Source organism: Giraffa tippelskirchi, chromosome 7 (genome assembly GCF_054371585.1).
Source record: "Giraffa tippelskirchi isolate mGirTip1 chromosome 7, T2T-mGirTip1v1.2.pri, whole genome shotgun sequence".
Taxonomy (NCBI): domain Eukaryota; kingdom Metazoa; phylum Chordata; class Mammalia; order Artiodactyla; family Giraffidae; genus Giraffa; species Giraffa tippelskirchi.
Genome location: NC_137281.1, coordinates 161,683,040 through 161,704,583, shown reverse-complemented (window position 1 = coordinate 161,704,583; position 21,544 = coordinate 161,683,040). Strand labels below are relative to the sequence as shown.

At 37.0% G+C, this 21,544-nt stretch overlaps 1 protein-coding gene across 15 annotated transcripts in view; it reads right to left on the bottom strand.

The window, feature by feature from the left end:
- Positions 1-113: 113 nt before the first annotated feature.
- The window catches only part of CTDSPL2 (CTD small phosphatase like 2), a 78,466-nt gene continuing 57,035 nt past the window's right edge, over positions 114-21,544 (bottom strand). For 12 of the 15 annotated variants that reach the window (XM_081510905.1, XM_081510912.1, XM_081510909.1 and 9 more), the window contains 6 exons: positions 20,176-20,262; positions 8,781-8,843; positions 8,597-8,676; positions 4,590-4,716; positions 2,825-2,920; positions 114-2,190 (listed from right to left, as the gene is read on the bottom strand). In XM_081510905.1, the coding sequence (XP_081367031.1) occupies positions 2,125-2,190; positions 2,825-2,920; positions 4,590-4,716; positions 8,597-8,676; positions 8,781-8,843; positions 20,176-20,262 (519 nt within the window). In that variant the 3' untranslated portion in view covers positions 114-2,124. Of the gene's footprint in view, positions 2,191-2,824; positions 2,969-4,543; positions 4,717-8,596; positions 8,677-8,780; positions 8,844-20,175; positions 20,300-21,544 lie in introns of all 15 variants that reach the window. The other 3 variants (XM_081510903.1, XM_081510902.1, XR_014059773.1) reach the window with 2 other exon arrangements.

The window sequence follows — 21,544 nt, the reverse complement described above, 5'->3', positions numbered from 1 at the left end:
GCGATTATAATGTAAGCTGAAAGTTTAGATCTTATATAGGTTTTGCTGTTTGAACATAAAAAGGGAGCAAGGAGAAATGTAACCAGGTTCACAATTTTGAGCAAGAGCATATGTAAAGGTAATGTATGTACATTTTATTTCAAGAAAGACAGAAGACAAACAGCATAAAGATGCCCAGATGCCCTAAAGATAAATACATTTCAAAGATTCTCATTAAAATGAATCTGTATTATTTTTTCCTGCAAGCAAAATACCTTTCTTTAAATTAAAAACAAACAAAAAAACCCCAATATTCTGAATTGCAAATGTTTTTTTTTTTTGCAGAAAATCTGCCATGATTATTTTTTTTAATGAATAAGGATTTTCCACAAAACAGGCTTGCTCTACATGCTAGATTTTTAAACAGTTCAGTGACACAATATGCTAACTACATACACAACAGATAATATAGTAAGAAAACACTCAACCTGATGAAAAGTTAAAATCTTCATTAATACACTGAAAATTGACATAACTCATGCCTTTAAAATCAAAAATACAAAAATTAAATGTTTTCCTAAAAAGATTTCCTTATTTTAAGGATTCATTTGAAAATGAAGCTGCATGTAATTTGTACAATAAGTTGTACAAGTAAACAGGTAATATACATAAAAAATTAAGTGACATACTCCTCAATTATCAGTTGTCCACCTTTAATTTCCAATACTGTACTTTCTTAACAAGCATACAAAATATCAAACTTCTCTTTAGAAAAAGTGCCGTTCTTTGACATCCTTTACACAAAAACAGTCTGAGCCTGTGGCATGTTAATGCAGTTGAGAGGCAAAGCATACTAACTTTTACAAATTCTACCTCCATAAAAAGCCTCCCGAAAAAGAGATTACACGCCACTATAAAAATATCAACCTCTTGTGGTAGCTGCATCAGAGAACCAAGGCTTGAAGACTATTTCCATATAGCATAGAAAACCACTGTGAGAGCATACTGACTGCACTGGTGGCCTGGGAGTCTGCGGTGCCACAGGGGTATGCATAGCTACTGCAAGGGACCAAGACTGGTACACAGAGTCTAAATTGATTGTAACCGAGAGCATGACAGAGGTACTACCAGCCCATGCAAAGTAACTAAAAATACTGCATCACTGTGCTGAATACTTCATTCCTGGAGAAAACCAAAGGCATCACTAACCAAATCAAGCCCAACAGGTGACCCAATGCATCCTCCTCAAGACTGGTGAGCACAGTGAGGTCTGAGGTATACCTTTACCCATCAAGTCTGTGTGCCACTGCGAGATAGTACCACTTGGAACACATGCCATCACAATGGTCTGCATCTTTTGAATATTAAGTCATTCATATATTCTTATCTACCCAGTCTCTTGATTTTTGAAAAGATTTCACCTACAGTAGAATATTACAGAAACAAAATATAAATGCATGTTCTCTCTAAATGAAACTTACATGGACTAAAAGTAGAGGATATTTTTAAACAAATATACAATATGCAGGCAGACAAAGCAGGAAAACGGCCATTCAAATGTATAATAAAAAACTAAAAATTTACTATTTCCAGAAAACTATGAAGCGCCTCAACTAAAAGGAATGCATAATGAAATTCTAATCTATTAATAATACAGGTCAAAAATGTAAAAAGGTTATAAACCTTAACAGGAAAAATAAAACAACTTTTACTGGCCATTCCTGTTGAAATGAGAATTTTAAAGTAACAGAAAAGTGGCTACAAACCCACTTAGAGCACCAAACAGAGAGAAAATAAAAGTCCATTTTCATCTCTGTTATTATCATAAAATCCTGTGTGACTACAGGTCAAACTGCTGGTGGCAGAAACAGAATTCTTTATAAACTGCAGATGTCCTGTACATAAAAAAATTTCACTGGAGTTGCACTAGTTCTAAAGACTCTTCTGTTTTCGCCTACCTACTGTATGTATTCAATCTGAGATCAAGTCTCTTTCTGTAACCCTTGATTATTATTGGGCACCAAGAGAAGAAAAGCAAGACGGGTACAAAAATGCAAAATTTCAACAGTAATGGCAATGTTTTTGTCTTAGTCCAAAAGGGTCCTGCATTCTCTCCCCCTTCAGTGATTTGACAAGTCTTTGCACTTAATCGGGGGGCAGCAAGTCATGCAAGCGAAATCGGTCTCTGATGTGAGGTCGAACGTCTTCATTCTGTGTGGAGAAAGACATTTTAAAAGCCATGTAATTTAAAAGACATGATCCTCACCACATTATGAACATTCGTGCTTTGCACAGAAACTACGGCTATTTATTTTATAATTTACATCATTATTATTATTATTTTTGCCAAATACAAAGACACTACACAGAAGTAAACTTAAATTTAGATTAAAAAAAAAAAACTCTGTCATTAATGGATCAGTTTTGTAAAAACAATTATGTAGTAAGAGATCAAACCAAAAGATAGGTAAAGCATTAAGACACTGAAGTCTACTTTACACAGTAGTTTTAAAATTAATTCATGGATGTAGCAGAAAAAATTCCCAGAATAAAATTTCAGTACCATAAGCATTAATTCTAGACCTGAACCACGAAACCAATTTAACACAACTAGTTAGTGACCTGCCATAAATAGGAAGTCTGGTGAAATGAAACAATGTATACAATTTTAAATACTGATTAACATAATATAATTTATAAGGTATAATCTTTTTCAACCTCTGCCCTAATCTCTCACCATGTTTACTTGAAATATCAGTACACATAAAGCAACTGAAAAGATTTATTTCAACTGAGTTAAAGCAACAAAAAGCTAACAAAAAGATAAATGAAAAGATATATTTACCAGTTCTACTAGCTTCTCCAGAAATGGAATCAATTTTAGCAGTTCATTGTCATTTTTGTCCATAAACCAGCTTTCTATAGGGATCCCATTAGACAGCTAAAATGATAAATGAGGAATTAACTCTACTTTTCATTTACAGTTTTCCTAAGTTGGAAAAGCTTTGAAAAGAAATAACAGATTTTAGTAAATATTAATCCGTAAGTTCCTTTAAAAAAGGAATGCCATCAGAGTTTATGCCTATCACCTTCTTTGACATCTTAATGGTGCCAGACCCATGTTAAGGAATAAACTGAAACCTAACTGGGTTTTCAGAGTAATTCTTAGTGTATATAAACCTTAACAAGAAATATTCATTACAATAAGTCTTGCGTTAACATAACTAAAATCATTACTCATTAGAGAAATATTAGTCAATGCTAGGCATTTTGAATAAAGGAATACTGCCATTTTAAACAGAGAGAAAGCATATACACAAGGACTGTGTCCCATTCATTGTTTTACTCCCAACAAATTTTGCTCCCTAACCAGATAACCTGAAACACAGGAGGGACACAACAAGCTGACTCAACGGTATTTGGCTGAAATCTAAAAACAAAATTACAAACAATATTTGTTTTATAGTAAATATTCTCTAGGATATTATATCTTTGAATATTTACACAGAACACTGTGTTTAAGATGGAGGGTAACTGAAATTATTTACAAACCAATTCTTAAAAACATTTCAAAATGGAAGGAAATGAAAGCAGTGACCTAAACTGAACATATTTCAATACCATATGCCGTCTTCCCCCCTTGTATTTATTTGTTGTTATGTTTTATTATGGATAAATACACATACCATTTTGAAACACAGAAGTTGAGGGCAAATCTTGTTTCACCTACACCCAACCTACTTTCCACCATCCCAATTGTGCACTGATTTATTCTGACGAAAATCTCAGTCGTATCTCGTGAACATACTCAATGTAAAATCTATCTTGCAAAGATGGCCCATCTCTTTGTCTCTCTGTCTGTCTAAGTATGTATCTATCTGTTTGTTTATGCCATACTGCATGGCCTGTGAGAGCCTAGTTCCCTGACTGGGGTGGAACCCAGGCCCTCAGGAGTCAAAGTGCTGAGTCCTGAACACTGGGCTGCCACCGAACTCAACTAGAGTTGAATTTATGTCTAAGAAACATCGACAAAGGGTACAAATATGTTGACAAAATAGTCTAATATTTCAAAATGTCAAATTAAACAGACCAGAAGAACACGGTGTAATTCTGAAACTTATTTACAATTAAAATTACTGATTTAACAACTGATAAGAATGCTACTGGGGCTTCCCTAGTGGCTCAGTGGTAAAGAATCTGCCTGCAATGCAGGAGACATGGGTTCAGTCCCTAGGGTGGGAACATCCCATGGAGGAGGAAATGGCAACCCACTCCAGTATTCTTGCCTAGAAAATCCCACGGACAGAGCAGCCTGGTGGGCTGCAGTCCATGGGGCTGCAAAAGAGACACAACTGAGCGACTAAACGACAAGAAGAATGCCATCCGACGGCATGTACCTTACAGTCCCTTCCTGGGGTTTTACTATTTCAAATTTACATGTATGTTGTACTTCATTTAAAAGAAAAATTTCCACAAGGAATATACTAATTTGGCACTTCTAATTCTAAAAGATGACACTAAATAAGGAAATTCCACCAGTGAAAATTCTGTTGTCCCATCATACTGTTTGGCAGCATTCATCTGAGTTTGTTTAGCAACCTTCTTCCTACCTGATATGCAAAGGCTTGCGGTGAGTTGTCAATTATTATAGTTTTTGAAAGATCTCTTCCAAGGATATTTAAGTCCTTTATATAGTTTCCTTGTACACAAACACAATGTTCACGGAAAAGCCGGTGCCTAAACATAAAAGTAGAAACAAATTAACTAAAAAATAATATATCTGTAAAAAGCACAACATATACTGAAACATATATACAATACATATACCATAGGCTTTACAATTTAAGCCTTATCATTTTCTCTCACAAAGGAAATTCAATTACAAAGTGTGGGCCTAGGCTTCGGGCTATGGTCTTATTATAAAAATTCTTAGCAATTATTGAAACCTTACAACCAAATATTACCATGCCTTAAAGAACTTTGGTTTATCCCAAAATGTTATATGAAATGAGACAGAGGGGTGAAAAACTCTGTAAATTGTTTTTGTAATTTATTTACCCAGCAGAGCTCAGTTCAGATGCAGCATCTGGTTGTCATCGAGGTCCTGCTTTTTAACCAATTTTCCAGATGGTTGACTGAGGCACAAGGAGGTCAAGTGACTTGCCCAAGGCCACACAGTAAGTCAGCGGTTAGCCCCGCAATGGGACCCAGGGTCCTCCTGGCTCCCAGTCCTTTGCTCTAACCAGAAGACCACACAGCCTCCCTATCCCTGCACATGCCAGAATAGAAAATATAAGAAGGAATGTTTCCGTGTTGGCATTAAAAAAAAAAGTTTTTAGTTTCTCTTATAGAATTTGAGGAAAGGTGCAGAGGCCAAAACATTCCATCATTTCAACTTTTCCCAAACACCCGTGCTTTAATTGTGTGTGTGATCATTTGAAAAAACAAGGATTGAATGAAAGGGTGAATTCAGATTTAAGTGTTACAAAATTGATCTTTCACCAGTGAAAACTGAAAAATGCTGTATCATTTTAAAAAGAAAGCTATTAAGTCTTGTAATATTTATATACTTGTAATATTTATATAATCTCTATTTAGCACTCAAAATATATTAGTTTCTGAATATTACTAATAACTGGTACAGATCATCTTGAAACACTGCTTGCATACATTAATAATTTGGTAGTTTGCCTTCCTTGTGTCTTAATCCCACTATACAATTTTTCAGGAGCTAGGACTTATACATTCATAATATTTTTAATTCTCCAATTTTAAGAAAGGGGCATTTTCTACCAACAGAATATGTCATAGGTCTAAGAACAGCCAGTAACTGGTATTTTAATCAGTGCCAATGGTAATGGAAAAGAGGAAGAATCTCAAAACCAGACAAAACATAATAGTATGAACAGTTTTTTCTAATGATCATCTACGTCTGAAAGGGTTCAAGACAGTCCTGACAAAAGAATTTAAGTCCTGGTTGGACCTAAATAAGATTCTACATTTTATCTGTATCCAGATACGAGGAAATTGGAGGCAGGTACAGTAGGTGCCTGCAGGTCACACTGATAACTTCTCCAATAGCAGCAACTCACTAGACACAGGAGACAGCCAGCTGAGCACATGTGTGGAGACTAATGATTATTCTAATTCAATTATAAACGCCTTCCAGTTATCAGGAATCTGAGGGTTAGTAGCATGTATTTGCAATTTTAAAAGGAAACTACTTTTGCTAGTCATCGAATTAGCATTCAGACTCAACGGATTTTCTGAATCGACCTTGTCACCAACACAGATGATGTCCTACAGCACTCTTGGTGCATTCAATACTCAGTTCAAGAAGTTTTTCCTGTTTTATGTTTTTCAAAATACAACTTGATGAAACAAATTTAAACTCCCAAAGGTGTAGGTTTTATAAAACTAGTTTAAAAGAGGGGTTTTAACTTATAACATTACAACTGCATGACTATGATTTGTCCCCTAGTAAAATGAAGGCTCCAAAAGGGAAAGGCTTATGTTGCTCACCACTGCTCCCTGGAACACTGGAGGTGCTAAACAGAAATCTTCAGAATGAATGAAGTCATCAGAGCAAAATCACTTGTATGCTTTTATTATCAGGTAAAATGAGCATAAATTATAATATACTTTTATGAAAATAAAATACCATTTACATTTGTGTGTCTGAAGCTTGCTTATATGGAAGATAAAATGGAAACTGACTAAATGACAAATTTTGATCCTTTAAATTAAAAAAAAAAGAGGGAAAAATCTCCTAAATACGGCCATTAAGAAAAGCCTTTCACTATAGTTGAAACCACTCCATAATAAAGGTACTATTAACATTAGAAATTAAGTTTAGGATTTTCCACTAAGACAATATGGAAGGGAACATTCAAGAAAATGAACAGCCAGCTACCGAAGCTTTCAGGAGCCTTTTCCTGCATCTCAGCTCTTGAGCAAAATTCAAGATTAACTCCTATACTTCAGAGGATGCAGCACTTCAGTTGACAGAAGTAATGAAACTAATTTTCAAATTGTCTTAAATTACAGAAAACACTCCCACCTAATCAGTAATACACTGCGTCTGCTGGCTTAGGACACACACACAAGGAACTGAGTCCAGATCAGAATAGCCTGAGTGACTAAACCAACTGCAATTTCCAATTAGACTCATGTAACATTTTCTTTCCATGGAAGATAAATTTGCTCTTGAAAAAAAAACCAAGAGTTTAATCTGATCTTTTTTGTTAAAAATTAACTTTCATTTCTATGCCATTAAAAAGATGACATAACATGCATTATCCCAGAGGCATTCAGTGAGAGCATCGTGCACAGTGAAAAACTCCAGACTCCCCCAGTCCCCCCAGTCCCCCCAGCCCCCCCAGTCCCCCAGTCCCCCCAGACCCCCAGTCCCCACACTCCCCCAGCCCCCCCAGCCCCCCAGTCCCCCCCAGCCCCCCCCAATCCCCCACTCCCCCCAGCCCCCACAGTCCCCACAGTCCCCCAGCTCCCCCAGTCCCCCAGCCCCCCCAGTTCCCCCAGCCCCCACAGTCCCCCCAGCTCCCACAGTCCCCCAGCTCCCCCAGCCCCCCCAGTCCCCCAGCCCCCACAGTCCCCCCAGCTCCCACAGTCCCCCAGCTCCCCCAGCCCCCCCAGCTCCCCCAGTTCCCCCAGCCCCCCCGTCCCCCAGTCCCCCCAGACCCCCCACCCCCAGTCCCCCCAGTCCCCCAGCCCCCACAGTCCCCCCAGCCCCCCCAGTCCCCCAGTCCCCCCAGCCCCCCCCAGTTCCCCCAGCCCCCTCAGTTCCCCCAACCCCCCACAGTCCCCCAGCCCCCACAGTCCCCCCAGCTCCCACAGTCCCCACAGTCCCCCAGCTCCCCCAGCCCCCCCAGTTCCCCCAGCCCCCCCGTCCCCCAGTCCCCCCAAACCCCCCACCCCCAGTCCCCCCAGTCCCCCAGCCCCCACAGTCCCCCCAGCCCCCCCAGTCCCCCCAGCCCCCCCCAGTTCCCCCAGCCCCCCACAGTCCCCCAGCCCCCACAGTCCCCACAGCTCCCACAGTCCCCACAGTCCCCCAGCCCCCCAGCCCCCCCAGTTCCCCCAGCCCCCCCGTCCCCCAGCCCCCCAGTCCCCCCGCCCCCCAGTCCCCCAGCCCCCACAGTCCCCCCAGCCCCCCCAGTCCCCACAGTCCCCCAGCTCCCCCAGACCCCCAGCCCCCCCAGCCCCCCCAGTCCCCCAGCCCCCCACAGTCCCCCCAGCTCCCCCAGCGCCCCCAGTCCCCCAGCTCCCCCAGCCCCCCCAGTTCCCCAGTCCCCCCAGTCCCCCAGCCCCCCCAGTCCCCCAGCCCCCCAGTCCCCCAGCCCCCCCAGAAGTGAGGGAAGAGATGCACAAGTGAACAAACACATTTGATCTTTGTGGCCATTAAAGAGCGTCTGTCTGGAGGGTAACTAGGAACTCTTAAAGAGTTTGGGGGCTTAAAAAAAAATCACTTATTTTCACCATTTAACACAACAAATCTCTATAAATGCAGCCAACTAAAAATGGCCACCAAAATTAAATAGAATCATAGTAATTTCATAGTTCAGTGTGACCGACATTTCCACTATTTCTTAATTAAATTTACCTGACCAGTTGCTTTTTAGGGTCTAGTATGTTCAGTAACTTGTCTGCATACACCTTCTTAGAAGCAGTAAAAAGAATGATCTACAAATTCAGGGGAAAAGAAGTAATCATTATACATGATCTAAATATGGGTACTATATTGAATCAAATAAAAATACTTAAAAAATTAACTTAAGTATGTTTACCTCATACATCTGAGACATTCGTTCCAGGAACTCCCTGAAGAATGGTCTTAATCTCACGTAAACCTGAAAAAAACACAAAGATAGGCTTCAGCAAATAAAAATATGAAACAGAAACAACTTATTTATAAGATATGTTCTAACTTTGAATATAAAGTTCATATGAATAAAAAAGTTTACTAAGTACCACTTGACCAAATATATTTCACATACCAAAAATCACTTAAAACAATCTTTTGGTAGGGTAATAATCATAGCTGGTGATCATTTCACTTTTTAATAGTTAAATAGCAGCATACAATGGACCTTTGTGGCATGTAATTTTAATAAGCAGTTAAACTAAGAGTGGCAGGTTTCCCTCTGCGATTCTGATCCACCAATCAGCTCCATCTTCCAGCCAGGCAGCATCCATCCAATTATTAGGCAGGCTGTGTGTCCACCTCTAGCTGACCTGTCTCAATGACCTTCCTCAACGATCACTCAGAATTTCTTCTCACTTGCTTAAGAATACCTTTATTTTCAATTTCTATTAAGGTAAATAATGTTTAAGAAGGAGATGTCTGGATTGGTGGGTTTAACTAACAAGAATTTTTCAGAAATCAAGCTTGTTCTGCACTTACTGATTCAGATGTGGTATCTAAATTAGCACTACTGGGCTACTTGAGATTGAAAATATACTAATCACACACACCAGTTATCAAAACCACCTGAAAGGAAGTCAGGAAAGACCACAGTAACCAAAGAACTGACTCTAAATATAGTATTCTCTCATTTCTGTCTGTCTTTCTGCCTATATTTAACGCAGCTCTTGTAATATACTCAAGAAGCACAGATATATAAGCCATGAACAACCACTAAAAACTGATTTACAAAAGACTTTAACTCCTTTAAATTATATTTATTTTGTGACAAAAAATTTTTAAAAAGAAAAGTTTGTACTTCACTCAAAGGTGATTATTAAAGTCAAAAAGCATGAAAAACAAATACTTATAGAACATCTATGCAACAGATTCACTCGATTCAGATTTTTTTTAAAGTTGTGGTGGCAACAAATTTAAAATTTAAGCTTCATCGTATTTAATTGTCATCAGTACACACCTAAACAAAAATGACCTTATGATAAACTAGTTCTGGGAATGTTTCAGAGCAGAATAGGGAAATCAAGCAAAGGATTTTAGAAGGAAGGGACTATGTACTAACAGTCTTTGTAATTTCTAAAGCCCAAACAGTGTAAGAGAAAGCCAAATACATAGTAAGTATATGATAAAAATCTGTTAAACAAATTGAATTTAATAATAAATAGATTTAGGCAAATAAACAAAACTGCCTTAAGTTAAGCAATATAAACCAAATTGAGAAGGAAAGGCAAGACCACATAGTACAGGACAACTACACACTAGAAGGACAACCACTGAATTTCCTTAAGGGTTGATCACTCTGGAAGACAAATTTCAAACAATTATTAATATGTTAATAATATCACCCTATCGCCACCTACAGGCTAGAATAATAAGTCAAAGTGTGTGCTAGTCACTCAGTAGTATCTGACCCTTGTGACGCCATGGACTATAGCCCACCAGCCTCCTCTGTCCGGGGAATTCTCCAGGCAGGAATCCTGGAGTGGGTTGCCCGTTCCCTTCTCCAGGGGATCTTCCCAACCCAGGGACAGAACTCACGTCTACTGCACTGCAGGCAGATTCTTTATCGTCTGAGTTACCAGGGGAGCCCAGCGTAATCAAGATTTACTCATTTCTAATCCTATTATAAGGCAGTTGATCTCAGTATCTTTGACTAACCAAAAATGAAGTAAGTCACACACTCCCACCACTAGCAAACAACAAAATCCTTAGTATCCAATTTCTATCCTTTAGGATGAAATACAAAATTTTTAACTAGATTTGCGCTTCTAATTCAATTTAACATTTGCATCCTAAAATATATGGTATAGTTTGGTAGTTTTCAACACACCTTATTTGATAATCCAAGTAACGGACAGATTTAGATATATGACTACCTTAACTGACAAAATCAATTTTTATTCATAATGGAATACTTCAAAATACATTTGTAATGGTTAGGGAAAAAACTATCAATTCGGTCGATACTTTTTTTCAGTCAACCTCATCTCATGGAAGATGATAAACCACGAACCATCAGAGCCCTCTTTTTTGCTGCTAAGCAGCAGTTAAATGTATTTAACAACCAAAAATACTTCATTTTTGCATGTGTATAAATGTTTCCATTTGCTTTCAATATCCCTATCACTTGCTCATACTGTAAATTAAAATAAGCAGGGCCTCTACAATTTGGGGTTTGTCTTCTCTGAAAACTAAAATACTTCAACTGTAGAAGAATACTTCTATTTAAACAGTATTATCTAATAATAATAATAAGTGGAACACTATACAAAGGGGACATTTTTCAACTTCTGGATTACACTTCTGGATTAGGTCAAATCTGTGACTTCATTATGATTCTACTACTTTGACTATGGGCTTCCCTGGTGGCTCAGTTGGTCAAGAATCTGCCTGCAGTGTGAGAGACCTGGGTTCTGCTTTACTGACTATGCCAAAGTCTTTGACTGTGTGGATCACAATAAACTGTAGAAAATTCTGAAGGAGATGGGAATACTAGACCACCTGACCTGCCTCTTGAGAAATCTGTATGCAGGTCAGGAAGCAACAGTGAGAATTGGACATGGAACAACAGACTGGTTCCAAATAGGAAAAGGAGTACGTCAAGGCTGTATATTGTCACCCTGCTTATTTAACTTATACCCAGAGTACATCATGAGAAACACTGGGCTGGAGGAAGCACAAGCTGGAATCAAGATTTCTGGGAGAAATATCAATAACCTCAGATATGCAGATGACACCACCCTTATGGCAGAAAGTGAAGAGGAACTAAAGAGCCTCTTGATGAAAGTGAAAGAGGAGAGTGAAAAAGTTGGCTTCAAGTTCAACATTCAGAAAACTAAGATCATGGCATCCGGTCCCACCACTTCATGGCAAATAGATGGGGAAACAGTGGAAACAGTGGCTGACTTTATTTTTCTGGGCTCCAAAATCACTGCAGATGGTGACTGCAGCCATGAAATTAAAAGACACTTTACTCCTTGGAAGGAAAGTTATGACCAACCTAGACAGCATATTAAAAAGCAGAGACATTACTTTGCCAACAAAGGTCCGTCTAGTCAAGGCTATGGTTTTTCCAGTGGTCATGTATGGATGTGAGAGTTGGACTAGACAGCATATTAAAAAGCAGAGACATTACTTTGCCAACAAAGGTCCGTCTAGTCAAGGCTATGGTTTTTCCAGTGGTCATGTATGGATGTGAGAGTTGGACTATAAAGAAAGCTGAGCACAGAAGAATTGATGCTTTTGAGCTGTGGTGTTGGAGAAAACTCTTGAGAGTCCCTTGGACTGCAAGGAGATCCAACCAGTCCATCCTAAAGGAGATCAGTCCTGAGTGTTCATTGGAAGGACTGATGTGAAGCTGAAACTCCAATACGCTGGCCACTTGATGCAAAGAGCTGACTCATTGGAAAAGACCCTGATGCTGGGAAAGATTGAGGGCAAGAGAAGAAGGGGACGACAGAGGATGAGATGGTTGGATGGCATCACCAACTCGATGGACATGGGGTTGGGTAAACTCCGGGAGTTGGTGATGGACAGGGAGGCCTGGCGTGCTGCGGTTCATGGGATCGCGAAGAGTCGGACACGACTGAGCAACTGAACTTTGACTATACTTAAAAATGTAAAACATATCTTAAAATTTGACATTACTTTCATAATGTACCTGTTTACTGGGGATGAAAGGCAGCACTGATAGGAGAATATAATGCTACAGTGTTTTCTTACCATGAGAATAGACACTGTTCACTGTAAATGTTCCTACTCTTAAAACAGATTCACTATTTGAAACACAGGAAGGTGTTTCAGGATTAAAAGACATAAGCAGAAACTGAGATGGTTAGGGAAAAAAGTGTTGAAAGGTACACAGCAGCAGCAAGCAGGGATGGGACTGGGACCACATGAGGTTCTGTCATGCGCTGAAAAGGCAAAATCTCAGAAAGAAAAATAGAAATAGTCATAAGGCCAGCACGATCTAAGTCATTTGGATGGATATATTGAAGCAGAAATATACAGAAGTCAAGAAGCACTCAGCACTGTCCAGCAGGAAATAAGAACAACTGTAAGGGATATACAATACAATGAGACTACAACCACTTACTATGTTAGGTCAGAGAAACACAACCATACAGATACAAACATAGACATGCCTCTAAATGCTTCAAAATCGATCCCACAGACGCCGTTTTCTTCTCCTGTCTCATAGCAAAGATTCCCGTCCTGAGTTTCTTACTTCCTATTTTCTACATTCTCCCACTACTCAGTATTTCAGAGCTCCTTTACACTTGTAACTCTTCAAAACCATTTAGTCACCCAAATGTAAGACTAGGCTGTAAGTTTCATTTCAGGCTGGTGTATATATGCTCCTTTAACTATACAGCAATTATTCTAGCTACAAAACAAATAGTTTTAATCACTAAACCAAATATATTTTGAAAAAGTCGAAGTCTTAATGCATAATGCTATAATAATGAACAATTATTATATAAGAATACCATACAAAAGACATGTCTTAAATAAGACTGCCTACTACCCAAAGATGTTCATGCTATGAAATGTTTATTATGTAAAACTTTTGTACATTTCATACTCATGACTCAATTTATTTTGGAACTGGAAGTTTGCACCTCTTGTAATTCCCCTCACTTGTTTCATTCTATGTTCATGCTGTAAACTTTTTAAAACAAAATCTACTAGAATAATATCTGTAAAAATAGTGATAACTAATCTTGTGTAATATATTGTGAACTGATTTTACCAAACCTTAGATGATATCTGACAGTCAGCCTGTACTTTCTTTAATACTAAGACAAGAGAATGTTCTGTAACTGTGCATATAAGATCATGCTGCTGCTGCTGCTAAGTCGCGTCAGTCGTGTCCAACTCTGTGCGACCCCATAGACGGCAGCCCACCAGGCTCCCCAAGATCATGCTAATGGGTTATAAATGGTTAACAGAACTAGATTTAATAAAAAGTCATTAAAATAGCTATCCAGTTACAAACTGACTATATTTTGTGAAAGTCTATCTAAATTCAAACTCATGTCTAAGTACGCAATGTCAAGTTATAATACTGATTTCTATAATTAAACCATTATCTTAGTTGTCTAGATAACTTTATAAGCATGACCAAAAAAAGCGAGGGGACACCCAACAATTTCAATTTGCAGGCAAAACTGGGAAAAAAATTCTTACATGTAGATATTTTTAGGAAAAATACTTCTAGTTTTAAGCACTGATAATATGACTCTAACATATTTAAAAAAAAGTATCTTTTAGTATTTTTTCCATGAAATCCTTTGAACTTATTGCTACACTATTGCAGGAAAGAAAAGAAAAGATCAAATTCGGTTACATTCACCCACTTAAGAGTATGGCACCTTTACATAAAAAGATGATTGGTGGATGCTACCTATTTAATCAGCAGTAAGAATTTAAAACAACAGAAAACCAAGAACACTGAAGAATGTAGAGAGTATCAGCACACATACAGCAGTATATACCAAAGGTATATACGAGGCTCTGCCAATTTTTTTTAACCCTTCTGTACACCTCAGTTTCTTCATCTATAAAATGGGTATAATGACAGTACCTACATAAGGTTACTGTAGTAAATAAGGTAACACATATAAAGCACCTAGCACACTACCAGCACACCGAGACCCTCAATAGCAATTATTACTATCCACGTGATTATGTAAAAGTGATCAGCCATACGGAGAATAGGTGGAAAGAGTAGGACTTTATGGGGGTAGAACTGGGCAACCACAACTCAAAGAGAAAGCTCTATCTTTACTTGTAGAAGAGGTAAAGTAAGTCGATGGATTACTTAATTATTTAACTTAGTTAACACTGTCTTTGCATCAATACCAGATCATAGAGACAAAACCCAAATCTTTTCCATAGAAAGAGGGTTGCTCAGATACGCCCTGTGGAGGCCTCAACTTCATCATCCACGGGTGATTTTACAAGTCATCTTTTGCTTCACAGTTTCAGTAAAAGGTAGATTGCTGCTGGGGACAGTATCTGCAGGTGGATCAATCTGAGAATTAACAGGTAAATACCGAAACATTATAACCAATAAAAATGAAACTCTCAAACTAAAACCTCTGTAAAACCTTACACTGTATTAAATAGAAATAAATTTGAAAAGATATTTTCTTATGGAGTCCAAATGGGATAAAATGTTTCATGTATTCATACAGAAGGTATATTAAAAATTAGCAATGAAGCATACTTTTCAAGTCATGGCCATTTACATATATATGTATATACACACACACACATACACAATTTTTCAATTTATGTATGTATGTACACATATTTGTGTATGTATATAGAAAAGGTTTAATGTGTTTCTTAAAATCAAGTTTACTGACTTTAAAAGCAAAAAAAAAAAAAAAAAACCCAAAAGCCCACAAAGCCTTCAAAACCAAATTCTAAATTCTTAAGTCTCCAATTTAATATGTTTAATAGTCAACTGTCACCTCTCCTAAAGTTGAAACATATTTTCAGCTACTGAACAAGAATTTTCTGTGTATTTTTAAATGAACTACTTCTAATTTTAAGATATATGTATAAGGAATTCAAAAGCCATGATGAAAAAATTAGTACCAATGACTAACTATACTTACTAATAAGGATGGAAAAATTATTTCAAATGCTGACTTACAACTAATTATCAAAAATATTATTCCCTATCAGATATAAAATATTACTTTCATCCTCAATTCTGTGTCCATGGCCCCAGATGTTTTAAGGAACAAATATACATACTACTTCTATATAATAAAATTATGCTTTATGAATGTCCAAACAATGCCTCCTGTTTAGTATCAATTTAAGTCAGAGCATGAGGGGAGGAAAAGCTTGATTAAGTATCTACTAACAGAACTCTTCATTTAAACAACTGCTTTTTTCCTTCATCAAGCAAAAATGCTGACTTTTCTAGGAAAGATTGCAGAAAAGAGGTAAGATGCCACTGACCTTCTACTTCTATTTTTCTGTAGTATAAAATATTTGAAATCCTTACAAAAATTATCCTAGGCTGTAAGCTTCCCAGAAAACAAACTATAATAATGAGGAAGAGGCTGAGCTTTGCTAAACATGGGGTTTCCCACCCACCTTTCCCCCCAACTCTTCCCATAAAAGCAACCTCTACTATTAAAACAAAGCATACTTTAGCAAGTAGCTCCCTATAGGATCCTATCTCTCCTTGAGTGCTTACCACAATCTGATTTCTGGACAGCTGACCCAAAGTTTGTTGATTTTACTGATCTTCAGAAAGCCACTGACTGGCTAAAGTCTTATTGGTGAACAGAGTCAAAAATCAGATGCCCCTGCCATACTTTACAGAATGAGGAGTTGGACAACAGAGTTACGTTTGGTGGCACTGTGGTGAAACACATGAGGCATCTTCTTTTTGTCTTCAATTAGCCACGTTTGGGCTGGGTAGCTCTATTACATCTTCAAAAAACTGAGCTCCAGTTCTTGATGGAGACAGAGGAAGGTCATTGAGGAGGTGGTTCAGCTCAAGAGCTAAGTGAAAAATCTGTCTTTTGATTCAGTCCTGCTTGTGGATAGAAGTCATCTTCTGGATGGAAGAGGGAGTGAGATGACCTAGAGTCTTGAATTGGTGGATCTGCAGGAACAGAAACTAAATACAGTGGAGACCTCTTAACTGAGTAACACCACGAGATGGATTTCCTGACAATGTGTCAATATAAGCTAAATATAAAAATTAAAACATGTGCATTGGAACTGATCATGCACTTGTTTTTCCAGATATCAAATGCATTTGTACCATTCTACAAATAAATATGTTTTCCAGTATCTAACTGTAAAACAATTCATGGAAAAACTACCAATTAAGGGAAAAGAAAAAAACATTCAAACAAAAAAATCTATCTACTTTGCCTTAGTGAATGCCACACCCTCACTTTAAACACTCAGTTACTCTTTCAAATGACTTTTTCACAAACTATAATCTGTCTAATCTATATAGTATCAGTGGTAACATATATCAAAATTTTCATTTGAGTTGGATCTTTCAGGTTTATCCCCTAGAGAAATGGAAATTCAAATACATTCAAGGTACTAAATTGAGGCTTGAATAATCTATCTCTTCATTATTCTAAGTCTTGCATTAACTAAGCTGATCCTTACTTATCAATCAAAAGAAGAATGTATATCATGAAGTAAGGCAATCTTTAAACGTTGAGTAATGACCACCTTAAAATTTCCCTCAAACTTTCATCTGCAAAAACCTTAGAAAGTCCATAATCAGGGTATAGTGGATCTAATTCTAAATCTCTCTATATAGTAACAAGAATTTTGATGAACATTTAATTACTTACTTCCATTTAGAATTTGAATATGAATATGTAAATTTACTGCATATACTCTCATAATTATTAGACCAAGGGTCAGCAAACTATGGCCTTTGAGCCAAATCCAGATCATCACTTATTTTTGTTAAGTGAAGTTTTAATGGGATGCAGTCAGGCTTATTCATTATGTGCTGTCTATGACTACTTTCATGCTGCAATGGCAGAAAAAGTAGTTGTAACACAGACTGCAAAACCTAAAATATTAACAACTGGCCCCTTATAGGAAAAAGTTTGCCAACTCTGATACAGACAACTATTAAAGCATACAGAAGACAAATTACATTTTAAATTGTTTTGAAAGAGAATAGCAAACAGAATTACAATTAGATATAGTTCTACCTCAACAAACTTACCATAAAAAGAAAGCAAAAGTAACAGTAGTCCCAAGAGGACACTTTATTTGGCTTTCATTTAGATGAAGAATTTTGATCCTATCTTAACATTACCATTTTATTTTAAAGCATATATACGTAAATGTTATGGAACTGACATATCCAAGAGGATACAGATAAATGCCATGAAACCGTTCCCTTAAAAATGGTTAATTTTATGTTGTGAATTTAAATCTCAACCAATTATTTTTTAAGAGTATATACAGTCTTTTACAGATGTCTACCTTTAAGTGGGCCACATTACACTGTAGTTGTTAGACATTTAAGTCACATCTTACCTAATAATGTGGTTTCTCCAAAATCTCTGAGATCATCCCAGACCCTTGTGTATATTTCTTCTTTGCCAGCAGATGGAGACAACACCACTGAAAGTTTAAAAGACATCATTCCCTGTTTAAAGGGAGCTTGCTGGTCTGAAAACTGGGGGAACCCTAACCCAAGATTTCTGCAGTTATTTTTAAAAAGTCGACAGAATGGCTATGCCAACACCAGAAATCTAATATTAACTATGGACATCCTCAACAACTTACTGAAAGGGAACTAAATTCTGTACATGATGTAGGAACTCAATCATATTAAAATGCAGTCATCTCTGTAACTTAGATTCAAACTTCCTGCTCATTTTTCCTGACTTAGGCTAGATCATTTAATTTTCCTGTTTCAGAAAGCAGAACTCAGATATATAACAAAGAGTTCTTTGAATTCCACAGACGTAGATGCAGTACATATGAAGATATTTTTAAAGTATTATATGCACTGCTAAGAGCCTTATATTCAAAATAAGACAACTTATCCAGATCCACATGAAATAATAAGGATTTTACATAGAAGAGAACTAAAGAAGAAGTGGTGAAAGCAGTAAGAAAAAAATTCAACTTTATGGTCACACTGAAAAGAAATCCTCATGAAAGGAAAATCAAACTTATACACTCTCCAAGTTTCCAATTTCACTACTAAAAATTATGGAAACAGACAAACCAACTGTAAGAAATAAATTTCAAATCTGGAAAGCTTAAGAAATCACATCAAAGTAATTCTTTGTATTTTTCAGTAATAGCTTTCTTTTCCAAACTCAAAGCTTGAAAGCTATTGTTTTTAAGGGCAATTTTGAACATAAAAACAAGGTTATCAACAAAAAGAGAGAATATATTGCTATACTATTTATATTTGCCACAAGATTCCTGTCTTTGAAGTACACTGAACAAGAGCAACCTATTTGGCAGAAATTGTCTTAAGAAAAAGATTTACCTTAAATAACATCCAGTTATTAAAAATCTTAAAATTCCTTATTATAAAAATATTTTGTTTATCCTTTGATCATACATCAGAACTAAACTCAGTTTACATAAAAGGGAAATAAATACAGTATCCAGATATTACCATACCTACAATTCCTTTCTAGTTTAAACTAGAACTGACAGTAACTGCTTAAATAAATCCTCTTACGACTAATTACAAGATCAGGTAGGTAAAGTAGATCCTGAACCACAAACTAACTCTAAAATCTTATGATTCTTAAGATCTAATTAATAACTATCACACGCCAAGAATTCTACACCAATATTCTGCCTATTAAGAGCACATAAACAACCATAAACACCTTTTCATCGCTCCGTGGTAAATATGCTGTGACTTTACTCAGTTAAACCTTGGGTTGGCTTCTATCTGACAAACAACAAATTTTGGACCCTTTGCCAACCTTTCAAAAACTGGGATACGAGGCAATGCTAGTAACAACGTCCATGACAGAAAGGCACTTTGTAGTTTTCAAAATGTATTCACACATATTAATTCAAATTTTATGATAGGAAACAAAGTAAGAACTACTTATGATAGGAAAATCTCAAACAAAGTAAGAACTACGGTCAACAGATAATTCGCAGTGATGTTTGTAACTGATATTTGTATTTTGCACTGTTCCCTGTCCATCAACACAAATGAGGGAGATATACTCTAATTTTTTAAAGTAAAAGCAGAGTAACTAGGAGTAACTAGAAGAGTGTTACAGTAACTAGAAGAGTATCCTGGAATTCCGAATTGAAATAAACTAGATTTACTACACTGCAACCTACAGACCATATTACTAAGAAAGGCAATAAAAATGACCAACAAGGAAGCTTTCTTCGTATGAACTGCGTTTTGGAAAAACAATAACAATAATGCCAGATGCTAACCTGGCAAAGTTCCTGGGGACCTAAGCTGTCAGTGTTCCTGCCTCCACCTGCTGGCAAACAGGTTATGAAATCAGTAGAGATCAATGGGTAGAAAAAGTTCACATTTTTCTGGTAACAATGTTTAAACGTAGTCCTTTAGCATGATGCTACCTTCTGTTACTAAATCATTAAAATAGAGGTGAAATCCATTGGGAATAAACACCTTAAACTTTAGCTCCCCCCCAAAAAAATATATATATATATATTTACAAAGGATTTCTTGGTTCAGAATATCTAACAGGCCAAAATTCAAGTTAAAAAGTTTTAATTACCTGATAAATGACATCTTGGAAAAGGACTGGAAAAGTAAGTGCTGCATCTTCTAGCTCATTTAAACTACAGTGCACTAGTGTTTCATCCTTAAAATAAAAAGCACATATTGAATGAACTAAGATACTGAGATATTTCAAATGATAATTGTATGTATTCATGATCACCAAAAACATTTATTAAAGCACCCTTTAATACATGAATTTTGTATTTATAATACATTACTGTGCGTGCATGGCATAGTAATCAGGGACAGAATTTTCTAAGTCATTGGTTCTCAGGTGGTGGTCACTAGGACAGCATGTAGCACCAGCATTATTTGGGAACTACCAGTGAGAAACGAAAAATCTCCAGCTCTTCTGATAACTCAAATTCAGCAAGGAGCAGAGAGTGGAGTTCAGCAATCTATGCTCCAGTAAGTCCTTCAGGGGTTAGGATGATCGGGTGAGTCTGAGAATCACCGTTCTGAGTCCTGCAGTTGCCCACTTTCTGTTAAACCACATAAATACTTTCTTCTTCTTATTTTTACAATTCGGCAATAGACGTTTAGCATCTAATTATTTAAAAATATATATCTTTTACTCATATATAGCTCCTTATCTGTAAACTAAATTAGCAGTTAATCAAGACTTCTCATCTTTGATTACCAAGCCCTCTTTTCTCCTTGTGACGAAAGGAATGTGAGGATCGTTCATCTAAGGTATGTGCAAATATCTGTATTTCACAAACCATGAAGGAAAAACAGGAAGGCTTCTATTTGCAGAAAGCGACAACACTTTATGCTTAAAATGAATTAAAATGAAACACAAATGCTCACACCTTATGATTCCACAGTTCATTAGCTGCAGCGTTTCTTTTAACCTAGAGTGAACCTCGGTGGAGGCAAAGAGCAAAACAGACTCTAGATATGCCTCATTTTCTTCTAATAACATATCAGAGAAAACAAATAAGATATCCTCTTAGTATCTTTTAAATCTTAGTATCTTTTAAAAAGGTATTCTCTTTCCTATAATTGAATCGTAACTAATTCTACTCATCTGTAGCCTATCTAAATTTTGATCATTCTTCTTTATATACTTCTGTAAAATTACTCATTTATGCTCACCAATTCTTATCTTTCCTTCTCTTTTTACCCTGCATATTGGTTTAAAAATTTTACGGCCAAGCTTGCTATCAGGATATCAACTACTAACATAAAAATCTAGCAAAATCTTTTTCAGTTTCTCCACTAACTTGCATATCAAATCTTAATTACTCATAATCAGTTTCAATATTTTTCTTTCTTTTTTCCTACTCAATCCTCTAATGCACATTAAATACTTAGGACTTCTGGATACCTAGCTTCTATCTCTGGCTAGGCAAAGGCTAAGG